At 47.0% G+C, this 12,373-nt stretch overlaps 1 protein-coding gene across 7 annotated transcripts in view; it reads right to left on the bottom strand.

Moving 5' to 3' along the window:
• Positions 1–12,373, bottom strand: part of Ctbp2 (C-terminal binding protein 2) — a 131,444-nt gene that overhangs the window by 35,298 nt on the left and 83,773 nt on the right. For 4 of the 7 annotated variants that reach the window (XM_087908333.1, XM_087908334.1, XM_087908336.1 and 1 more), the window contains one exon: positions 375–534. The exons of the other annotated variants lie outside the window; for them this stretch is intronic. In XM_087908333.1, the coding sequence (XP_087764459.1) occupies positions 375–432 (58 nt within the window). In that variant the 5' untranslated portion in view covers positions 433–534. The remainder of the gene's footprint in view (positions 1–374; positions 535–12,373) is intronic. 7 annotated transcript variants of the gene reach the window in all.

Genomic DNA, 12,373 nt, shown 5'->3' with positions numbered 1-12,373 from the left:
CCTCAGAACTATCTTGGAATTCATTGTTGTAAATATCTTAATAGAAAACAGATAAAGTCTAGAAACTTCAGGAAGTTAAAAAGGCTGGTCCTGATATGTGGTGTCTTTCATATGCAAAATAGCCCTAGGTATATGGAAGCAAGGCACCTCGAAGCCTACAGCCCTCCCTTACTTTCTGCCCAACCCCCACACAAGACAGACCCTATGGAAAGGCAAAGGACTTGCCAAGGACATGGTGTGGTCAATGCCTGAAAAGGTAGGGCAGGAAGGGAATCTGAGTGTTGGTCAGGCCAAGCTACCTCAAATGAGTAGGAGGATCTGCGTGAGGGGCTGCGTGTCTTTCATGAAAACCCGCCAGCCATGCTGGCTCTTACCTTCACAAATTCTGTCCAATCGCTGTCGCTTGACTCTGTGCTTATCCACAAGGGCCATTCTTTATCGAACTTTGCAACTCTCTGATTCAAAAGGCAAAGCAGTCCGCTAAGAACTTAGGGGAACTCGCAGGAGTCTGCGTGCATTGCGCCACTATGAACCCTGAAACAAGGAGAAAAGAATCCTTAACTCTCTGGAGACCTCCAGGACACAAGGTCATTCATGACTTCCTGCCACTCTCTAAGAGGGGACCTGCTGCTCTGACGCGTGGGGCTTGCTCTCCTCCTGGAACATGGGAGGGGGCTGCTTCGCGAGCCTACACAAACTCCTGCTTTCTACCTTGGATTCGTCAGAAAGCAAGCGGGCAGAGAGGGCCTTTGCCACACGCGTTGCTGAAAACAGCAAATGGCAGAGTACGGGCTTCTCAGCTATGGACACCAGTTACAAAACAACCTCAGTCATTATTTCAACTCCAAGGCCAGAGACCAAGACAAAGCTGGCTGGATCTGCCATTTGCTTCTTTGTGCCACAGAAGTGCTACTCCACCACGGAAACAGCCTCACAGACAGCTCTGGAACACTGGGCTGCGGGTCCTATAATGGCATGGGGTGCCCGGGCACCACTACCATCCCAGACGCGCCCTCTGGCCTCCACTAGGCAGTTTGCAAGAGTGCTTCCTTTCCATGAATCGCAGGGGCCAGGCACCAAAACCACAACGTAGCGCACAGCACAACAACACAACACAAGCTCCCTGCTACATGGTGTAAAAATGAGCTTGCCCATGCCATCTTCTAGAACCTTCCTTTAACTCAGAGGGGGCTGCAGATGGCTGACTTTGCATTTACTCTCACATTTCTGGACTGGTAGCTCTTGGTTGAGGCTTTCTAAGCATTCCCTGATGACTCGGGATCCAGGAGAGAAGGGCCCGAACTGCATCTGCCCTGACCCAAAGGACCCTCTCTTTAAGTTCATAAATTTCAAGTCAGGCACTACAGAGCCTCTCCTTCAGAGATCGGTCAGTCACTGCGAGAACAGAAGGGACTCATTTACTGTTTACTGCAAAACTTCAAAACCAGCGTTGCTTTAAATCGAACAACAAAACGCCCATGAGAGAGAGTGTGTTAGCTATCAGGCGAATTATGCAGAGAAAGGAGGACCGAAAAAGAAAGGCTCAAGGGTTAAAAGTGGGCTCTCTGGTGTTATGTAGGCATCGATTATGCTGAATGCTAAGGGTTACTTCATCAAAGGTCCAGGGCTGGTCTGACTAGTGAAAAGGTAGGCAAGATCTTGGTAATTAATGGCTAATTTCCCAGCAATGTGGCTCGTAAGGCAGCCTAAAGATTTATAGCAATAATTATGTGAGTTTGAGGGAGAGGGGGAGATAGGAAAAAGCAGTTTCTAACTATATAAATAATGACCACAGTATCCAAAAGACATCCGACTCTTCTAACACAGGCAGCTGCCTGGAACAAGCCGGTCACCACATGTACAGCTTATAAAACTCTTGGTTTTATAAACATTGTTTATAAAAAAAATTTTATAAAACATTGTTGTTGGGCTCGTTCATAAAGGTAGTCATGTGTGAGCAAGCCCCTAACTCAAGGAAAATAGAGATGGCACAGAAGGACCAGGACCTATGAACACCAGCCACAAATGCACACAGGAAACGTGACCCAGGCCCACACTCACATCACACTGGAGAGCCTGGGCTGGTCCTTTTACTTTACTGAGGCTGAGGCTCTGATGTCCACACTACAGTGTGGCACCTCATGGGGAAAACACAAGCCTCATTATCCACCTCATCCAGAGGCCGAGTTAATATTAGTGAAGTGCTATGGAGATGAAAAACGCCGGCGTTCTCGTCGGCCACAAGATGGGCTTTGCCCCCTCCTCCTCCAGTGGGGCGTAATCATTCTTTTTGCTTTCCTTTGAATTTTAATTTGTATAATTAGATAGCTTCTTGAAAAATTGATAAGCTGAATCTTATTCGTGCAATCAGAGATCAGCCAACAGCTTACACAAACGTCTGTCTCTTCTACTGGGACTGGTTCCCATGCCTGGCTTTTCTGGGGCTCCTCTGTGAGGTCCAGTGCAGACCGACTGAGTGAGGGTACCCACCCACCCCATCAGCAGAGAAGAGACTTGTGGGTCAGCTAGTTAAAGTGTTGCCCAGGCTGGGGGCAGGGACAACAGACAGCTACCACCCCCCACCCACAACACTGCCTTTAAAAAAAAAAAAAGGATGAAATACACATTTTTCTTCTTTTCCCTTGCAAGAAGCAAGCTATTTATGAAGGCTAACATAGCCACTGTACAAACATTAGACACAAAACCTGCCTTATAATGGAGCTATGCATGGTGGCCTCGGGCTTGTATCATACCAGTAATGCCCACACTGCACCACCTATACTGGCTCTGGGCTCCCAGGCAGCCATCACAAACAGATAGCCCTCTTGGGTTTGCTATGAAAACCAAGCTTGTCCTTTATTTTATGTCAGCCCTCATTCCCAAGTCATAATCTTCCAGCCAGAGGAATTTGTCACAGTCATCTACTGGTATCATCGGTCAAGATGTTCAAGAATACAAAAGGACACATAAGGAATAAAAAGAAGTGGAAATGCTGTGGGTCTATTCTTTCTTTGCTGAGATCACAACTTGAATCACAGCAGGAGGAAAGCCGGAGGTGGACTGGGGTTCCAAAACTCTTCTACAGAGTGACCTGCTGAGGGCAGTCCTAGAGACTTGGGCTCCTTGCCTGGGGAGCAGAAAAGGCATTCCTTGTAGGCCACCAAGTCTGATACAGACAGAGGGAATCTAAGAACTTATCTCACCAGCCTTGGGCTTGCTCTTGACATTTTTTACAGTGTTCCAATAGTATACCTGGCCTAAGTCAGAGAGCAAATGCCAGTAAAGTTCAAGTCAAGAGGAAGTGGGGTTGGGCAGTGGTGGTGCACACCTTTAATCCCACCACTCAGAAGGCAGACGGATCTCTGTGAGTTCGAGGCCAGCCTGGTCTGCAGAGTTAATTCCAGGACAGCTAATGCTGTTGTACATAGAAACCCTGTTGCGCGCAAGATGTGTGTGTGTGTGGTCTTTTCATGGAGGAGGCAGCAGCATGAAGCAATACTTCACAGGAGGGAACCAGAGAAACACCAGGCCAAATCCCAACCCAGAGATAAAAGTAACCTGAAAACTGTGTTTGATCGAAGTGAAATTTAACTTATAGTAGTCTTCCCAAACTAAGGTGTTTCCCACAGCTTCAGTTACTCTTGATCTGTAGAGTCCTAAAAATTTAATAAACTTAAAATCACTGCATCTCAAATTATACATGATACTGAGCAGCAAGATAAAATCCTATGCCAACCTGCAGCATCTGGCTAGGGTTGAAACCATCCTGCTGTCAAGTGTATCCATACTGTATATGCCATATGCCATCTGACCATTAGTTACTCAGCAACTAGTTTTTTGTTGTTTTTTTAAAAGAGATTATTTATTGTGTGCACAGTGCTCTGTCTGCATGCATGCCTGCAGGCCAGAAGAGGGCACCAAATCTCATTACAGATGGCTGTGAACCACCATGTGGTTGCTGGGAATTGAACTCAGGCTCTCTAAAGAGTTGCCAGTGCTCTTAACCTCAGAGCCATCATCTCTCCAGACCTCAGTAACTAGTTTTTGATATCCAGTTGTGCTAAAAATCCATGTGTTTCAGTAACAATTTTGCTTAATGGTCAAAGAGCAAGAATCACAAAGTTGGCAATTTGGTTGTACCAAAGAAAAGACAAAAATTCCTTCTTCTGGCAGAAGGTGAATGTGGGTGTTTATCACAGGTGCACATGTGTATGAGGAAAAACACGTTTTCTATAATAATATCTGGTACTCTCTGCTCACCAGGCATCTGCTGGCCCGGAGATACAAAGCCCTGGAAGAAGTGGGTGATAACCAAAGGAAGCCAAAGAGACGCTTAGATAAGAAAGCTTGCATGGGGCACCGTTTCATGGCAGTGCCAAAGAGATTCAAGAAGAGGACAAAAAATGAAAGACCAACACATTTTAAAATTATCCACTCCGAAACTAAACTATAAAAAGGAAACCATCCAGGATTAACGGCAAAAGAAACCACTTGTCCTTCAAAATCTAGGTTTGGGCAGGTAAGCATTTTTCACCAATTGCCACCAATGGCTACCTCTTGGCCAAACCAAGCCACCATGCAGTTGTACCACAGGAACTCCAGGGACTCTGTGTCTTCATTCTACTTCATCCTCTACAGAGACCGGAGGGAGCAAGTCGGTTGCAGAGCAAATGTGCATCTTCAACGTCTCTCGGAACAAAAAAAACGCCGCTTCCAGAACCCATTTAACACCACAGACGGCATCCCTCCTTTGCGGGAATCTACTACTCACACAACAGTTTAAAGGGTTAGTATCACTTCAGTTAAGTGGGCCCACCTCCTTGTTAATCACAAACCAGGTGCAAACTTAAAAGCTCAGTGCTGAGGAGATCGGATACAGGTAGAATAAGGGTCCATACACCCAGAAAACAGCATCGGGGCGTGTGTTCATGTACCTGCAACAGCTGGGAACCTCCTTTACTTTCAACAGCTGGGATCCTCTTTACCAGACCTTCTTGCACAACATAACCTAGGTGAGGCATAACAAAGACCTTGGAAAGAAGGAAAAGAAGGACCCCGCTGTTATGAGGCATGGGTGCAGGCTTAGGGCTTCTCAGTGCTGAACAAGAACATCTGCGATGCTCCTTGTTTTATCCAGAAAAAGGATAAGCTAACTCTGCTCCTTGTTTTATCCAGCAAAGCCATTCCATGGGCTTCATTCAGGAGCCAAGCACAACCAAAGACGGCTAACAAAAATTACTCAGTTTGCTAAGAAATCACAAATCAATTTCTAAAATGATTCCCAAGGACAGAATGTTTATGTGTTCCCTAAATCCTTTCGTGTTGGAAGTAATTCCTCACTAGGTACCATTTTCTTGAGCCTTCTGAGTGCCCCTAGCCTGGAGTGATTGTCAATGATGAGAGAGGACTGTCACTCCCCGAGCACACAGTAGATTCATTCTGCACATGTCCCCCTTCCTTTCTCTTTCTGATGTAGGTGAGGGGTGAGAAAAGAAAGCCTCCCTTTCCCAGAGTCCTCCATTGAGGCCCCGGAGGTAACTAACCTACGAGGGCCCTTCGTGAGATACACACAGTTCACACGGAGTCCCAGGGACAGGCCAGTACAGTAAGAACAGAGCAGCTTCCTTTTCTCCAGACAGCCCAATGTTGGGTGACCGGGTCCATCGCTAGTCACATAACCCCAATGGGTCAGAGACCCATCTCCACCCTGCGAAGCAAAAGCGCCTGCAATGCACACACAGGCAGCTGTGGTTCAGCCAGTCTCTTTCCAATCTGAGCAGTTCCAGAATGTACAAGGCTTGGGGGTTTAGAAAGGTAACACGTTACTTTTCTTGCCTTTTACTTGCCTGTTCTCTGGTTGACTGTGACAATTACATACCAGAAAAATAAAGACAAAAACCTCATAACATGTGGTCATATAGACTCCACAGACTAATCCAGATGTAAAAATGAAATATATTGTCAATAATTTAGTGGCCAGATTCTGACACTGTCAGAGTTTCATAGAATCTGGAGGCCACTCAGTGACACAAGGTTGGCATCTATTAACTTTTACGTGACCCTAGGTTTGAGCTGCAGCAGAAGCTAGGAGAACAAGAGTTACAAAGTTTTTCACTGTGCCATGGAAAATCCACCAGGCCAAAGGCTTCCCCAGTGCAAGGAGAGGTGCTTTAACGTTAAAACCATGATTTTCCTCTAGTAAGCAAGTGGCACGGTCCCGCTTTGTGCTGGGATTCTTGGTCCGTACACATACATTTCCCAGTGTTAAATAAATGCAAGCAAGCCTCGAGACTTCTGAATATTTCACTTACTAAAAGTGATACCCAAGGCATAAGGATTTAGGCAGAGAGAATTTTTAATGTTCCTAATTGGTTGTTTTTATTTCGGTCATGTTGGGAATCTACTGTGGGTCTTCACATTCTACAGAAGCTCTCTAGAATTTTCACACATTTAATTTAAAAGCCCTTGTCCTCCAAATATGCCTTGAAAATAAATATTTTAGTTAATAATAGAGACAGAACAGAGAGGATAAAAGCAAACAAGCAAATGTCCACTCAAATTAAGAGGCATAGAAATGATGGCTTGTGCACCAGGGGCTTAGTCCGGGGAGTCTCCAGCGGGTCCCTCCCCCGGGTGTGGGATACATGCTCCGTAGCTAAGGAGCCTGGATAAGCAATGTAATGGGATCAGCAAGCTCACATTCTATAGGACAGAATAGCTCGTCTCAGGTGACATATTTAATGCAAGACACGGCGCAGAATGTTTTCATTTGAACAAGGAGAGGATGCCACCGATCTTTGAAGTTCTGACAGAATGTCGGCAGAGGGGTCACCATGACATACAGCTGCTGGAAGGAGATGGTGGGTCAGAACCCAAAAGATCACTGAGGGCAGAGTCCACAGCCCATGACAAAAATGCACACACACAATGAATGTATCTCCCAGGTCCAGTACTGTGTACAAACACAGGGTGGATGGCCAACAGCAGCCTGGACCCAGGAGTTGGATGACAGTGAGACCCAGCAGCCCACATATGTGGCTTTGAGAAAAGTATGGAGATTACAGGCTACACACATGAGGCTATTTACTAAATTACAACCAACTAGATAACAAAGTTATATATTAAAATATATTGTGAACACAAATCATTATAATCAAATAAACAAATACTTGGGCTTATTCTAAAATGTTAGACCATTTGTCTATGGAAATATTATTAGTTCTAATGGAGCTTTGATTTGGCTCAAACGAATACTTATGAATTATATCTGTATTTAAAGATATATATGAAAGGTAATTTTATAAGGTTACAAATTACAACGGTAAAAATGCCTTTTTTTTAAGAAAAAAAAAACCTGCTCAACTTGGTAGTACATTGTTATCTCTTAAGAGACCCCAGGGGCTTACCTCTTGATTTGTGGTCCAAAATACATGTCCTAATACTTGCATCTTACTGTCTATACCTGCTTATCACAAAAGTAATGGAAAAGAAGAAATGCTCCCACCCCCACTCCTGCCCTGTGTCAACAACCTCTGTCTTGTTGTAGAACAGTCTACAGGAAGCAGAGTGCCCAGCAATGTAGCTCTTCAGCCAGCAGAGGGCACTGCTCACCCTCCCAGGCTGCAAAGACTGGGTACATCTACATCGAGACCCAGGCAAAGCTACCCGGAGAAAATGCTGTCAGCTACCCTTGAAGGAAAGGCCTGAGCACTGCATGTCTTGGGAAGCAAGAGAAACTGAAGGTACCTGGCATCCGTCCTGGTCATGAATGAACGCTGAAGGGTGGGAATGTGACTAGAAAATTAGAGGATGCTGTGCCAAGCCCTCCCACTCGCCGGGAGCCAAGGTTCCCCCTTTCACAGCTCGGGCTGACAAAAGATGGTCGTTCACAAGGAGCGATAAATGAGGTTCCCGACCCAGTGTGTGCGGTTTTGACCCACAGAGGGGCATGAGCTGCCCTCTGGGGTGATTTTCCATTATGCTTGCAATTCTCATCCAAAGATGTGTGAGCCACGGTGATGGCTGAGGGGACCGTGGCAGGATCTGTGAGACAGGATAATGGAGGTGTGAGGCTGCGCAGTTCTGCTACAGCCCAGTAAGAATCTTCAGACTGAAACTTGGGACTGGAGGATGCACAAGTGAGCAATTGTTCCTCGACCCTAAGGTCCCTTTTTCGTAAGACTTCAGAGTAGATTCCTCCCCACGCCCCAGCAGGCGTTAAACAGGAGAAGGAACTTCCCATTTTAAAATAATGATATTTTATTAGTTTATTTTGGGGAGGCGCATATACCACTAGTATATGTGAAAGTCAAAGAACAACTTCTGGGAGTTGGGTTCTCTTGTTCCAACTATTTGGGTCCTGGGTTAAAAACTTCGTATGTCAACCCTAGAGGCAAGTACGAGATGTGGGGTGTCTTTCTGTATATGTGTTGCTTTTACTGGTTAATAAATAATAATAATAATAATAAAAAAATTGGTTAATGGATTGGCCAATGGCTTAGCAGAGTAAAGTCAGGTGGGAAATCTGAACAGAGAGAGAGAGAGAGAGAGAAAGAGAGAGAGAGAGAGGGAGGGAGGGAGGGAGGGAGGGAGGGAGCGGAGTCAGGGAGACACCATGTAGTAGCCAGAACTTTACTGGTGGGCCACAGCCTTGTGGTGGTGATACGCTAATAGAAATGAGTGAATTTAAGATGTAAGAGGTAGCCAGGAATAAGTCATTAACCAAACAGTGTTGTAATTCACCAGCTTTTCCAGTCAGGAGTCCCTAGTGATGAAGGAAAGGGGGGTGCTTAGCCTAGAGATGTTACAAGAGGGACAACATATCTAAACCAACCCCGTATTCTCCATAGGACAACTACCTTCTCTGACCATTACTTCAAACACGGTTGCTGTGGCAACAAGATGCCATTAGACGACACAACAGAAATGCCAAAGGGTTCCCAAGGAGCCCCAATTTCATCCCCAGGCAACCTCCAAAGGAAGAACTCCCATCTCCTTTGCCATGGTTCTCACACCAAAAGAGTTGCTGGTGGCAAAAACTAACTGAGCCAGGTGTGGCAGCACACACCTTTAATCCAGGCACTGGAGGCAAGGGTAGGTGGGTCTCTAACTTCAGGGCCAGCCTGACCTACAAAGTGAGTTCCAGGACAACCGGGGCTGCTGCGTAGAAAACACATGACATAGAGAAACAAGAAGGACCAAGTGGCGTGATTCCAACCATCAGGGAACAGTCTTCAAGGTCCAGAGTAGCTGGGGTGACAGTTCTGTGACAGCAGGGTCTTCGGGAAGGCAATGGCACTCGGTGAACCTATTAAGGGCATTTGCTCTACTCTCTCCCTATTCCAAAGGGACAAAAAGGGGAAACCTTCATCTTTGCTCCCCAGCGCAGTCTGCCCAGTAGCTAATGTGTCACTCCAATGAAAGATGGCTACAGTCACCTTCCCAAGCTTCACCCAGGGTAGGGTCCACAGCCATGTGTGATTCCCAGAGTCCAATGGCTGCCTGAAATCCCAAGGTCTGAGGAAAACCAAGTCTCTGCTTCAGAGGACAGGAAGGAGGCAAAGAAATGGCCAGTGTTAGAACTGGGCTACAGGGCTGACATCCCAGGTGATCTGTGGGCGAGCATCTCAGAAGGTGGTACCCTGTGGGAGGGTGCAAGGAAAGAGAGCGCTTCCTCTCTCACCCCTACCACCTGGCTCTGGAGTCAGCCTGGGGACTGGATCCGGTGGGGAACTCTGAAGAGGGAACCATCAGAGTGGAAGTAGATGCACAGTGTTAGTTTGGGGCAGCAGGGCACCGGTCAGAGGCTGCATTATGCTAGCAGAGGATCTGCTTCCTCTTAGGGGAACTTGCTGAGGCTCCAGGGACAAGAACTCACTGATCAATCCAGCTCTCGTTACAGATTCTGCCCAGACCAGAAACCCATATACACAGACATAGGCAAAGACAAAACCTGTATCTTAGTTTGATGACCAAATCTTCCCCTGCCTGAGGCAGACTCCAATTTTCCTGTAAGTTCCAAAGAAATAAAACAAACAAACAAACAGAAAGTAAGCGAGATCCTGGGCTGGGAAAATGGCTCAGAGGTTAAGAGCACTGGCTGTTTTAGAGAACCAGGGTTCCCAGTGCTTGTATGGTGACTTAGTATTTGTGACTCCAATTCCATAGTACCCAAAGCCCTCTCCTGGCTTCTGCAGGCACCAGACATGCATATGTATACATACATACACACATCATACACATATACATGCACACACATATGAAACAATAAGTCTTTTTTTAAATATAGAAATTCAAATTACCGGACCACCCTAAGAAATCTGTATTATGGGATGGCGAACTTGCACAACGAAGCCCTGAATTTCAAATAATTTTACAAACCAAACTCTTTTTAGAGAAAACTGAGACTCCTGACCCCAAGCCCGGCACTCGCATGCTTTTGCAGTCTCTGCTTATAACTAGCGTAAGAATCAGATCGGCACATCGCTTCAGACGTCAGACGAAAGACAACTGTGGTTTCAAACAGGCCAGGCTCTTGTTGGTACTCTTGGCAGGTCACCAGCAATCAACTATCGGCGAGGAACCATGGTCAATATCCGGACTGCAGTAGCGTGGAGCACACCCTAGCCACAGGTACCCAGTTAAGCTGGGCAGATTTCTGACCCCCGGAAATGAAGATGACAGCGTTTTGTGGCTTAAATCTCTACATTCTGAGGTAATTTGTCACATACCACAATAGATTAGGTAGCAGAACCCTTTATGCAGCCCATCAAATTTACTATGGTCACTGATGGAGTGCAGTTCAAACCAGAGAGACAAAGTCACGGATCCATTTGTAATGCCTGACACCAAGCTCCAAGCACCCACAGGCTGGAGAACACTAGCAAACCTACCGAAGGCTGTAAATCCCAGCTGCCTGTGCTGACACTGGGTCTGTGATACATCCACTCCATGGACTCCTGGGGTGAACTCCATCAGCGCTACCCAGCGGCCCCAAGAGTGCAATGTCTGCTATTTCCACTTACCACGGACACTTAGAATAAATTCTGGGGCTACCCTCCACATGTACTAGGGCACCCTGGGGTCTCCACACTGACTCATGCACACCCATAAATCTGGAGGACGTTAGAAAGACCTAGCAGAGCCTGGGCCCCACATGAAGAACATATCTCGCTGGGTAAACAGACCCTCCTTGAACTACAGCTACTAGCAAGTGTGAACTCCCAGAGTCAGAGCAGATACAGGGTAACACTCAAGGTAGCCTGCAAGAGTGCCGTTATAAACATGACCATTCTTGGGATGGGAAATCATAGGTGTGAGGTTAGACGTGATGAAAGCCTTGCCTGAAACCCAGGATGAATAAAGAAGCAGGAAGGGCACTTTGTGGTCACTTGCACAAGAGTTCCCTGTGCCAGGTAACAATCTAGGGCTTCACCACCGCAGGGGGGCTCTTTCCTGACTTACAAGTCACTAAATCCAACAGCTGGCTATCTTCACACGGTCCCCTGACCCCACCTCTCCCAGGACAGCTCCGCAGAAGCTTACTGGCGCAAAAGCCTGGAAGCGATCGACAGAGTGAGATCCAACCCCAGGGAACAGCTACTTCCCATGGAGCCCCACCCTATGGCTTAGAACCACTCAGAGACCGTGCTCTCTCTCTAGAACCCGCTGGACTGGTTTGAAAAGGTTTTAGAGAGAAAAGACAAAGAAGGCCAGGGGTACACAGACCTGACATGAGCAAGAGCTCTCCCCTCTCTGAGGGACAGGACTGTGGGAAAAGGGGGAGCTCCCAGTGGCTGGGCTGCTTTATACAGGCAAATATTTGCACATGTGCAGAGACAGTCTGAATGGGTCTGGGCGCTGGGTTACACATGCGCAGTAGTGGGCCACAGGCACTGTGCTGACGATCCTCACATCTGAGGCACCCATAGCACACAGAAGACCACCCAACACAATGATTGTCTGGGTCATCACCTCGCTAGCTGAGTTCCCCTCCAAAATCTCAGGTGCCTGCAAAGCACAGGCACCCCAACCCCTACCCCAGAGATCCTAAGCCTAGGCTACTGGCGTTAAGTTGGAGAGATTGACTTAATGAGTCTCGTGGCTCATTTTACGGGAAGGCTGAAAACCAACGCTGTGTGTCTTCTAAGTTCGGACACCTGGCTGGACAGGTGCGAGCCAAAGCAACTCCTGGGGGCTCAGGACCTCTAAGCTAAGTTTCTGAAGGAACCACATGACCTAGCCACGAGGGCCCCCAATCCCGGGTCACACCCCTACACGTTGAGTTCAGGGAGGCTTTTATCCTGTGTTTGCCGCTCTGTAGCTTACCCCCGTGGTGGGAAACACCAGTGACCCTCTATTCAGCTTAGGGGGT

Source organism: Myodes glareolus, chromosome 7 (assembly GCF_982192425.1).
Source record: "Myodes glareolus chromosome 7, mMyoGla1.1, whole genome shotgun sequence".
NCBI lineage: Eukaryota > Metazoa > Chordata > Mammalia > Rodentia > Cricetidae > Myodes > Myodes glareolus.
This window is presented reverse-complemented; position numbering and strand designations above follow the sequence as displayed.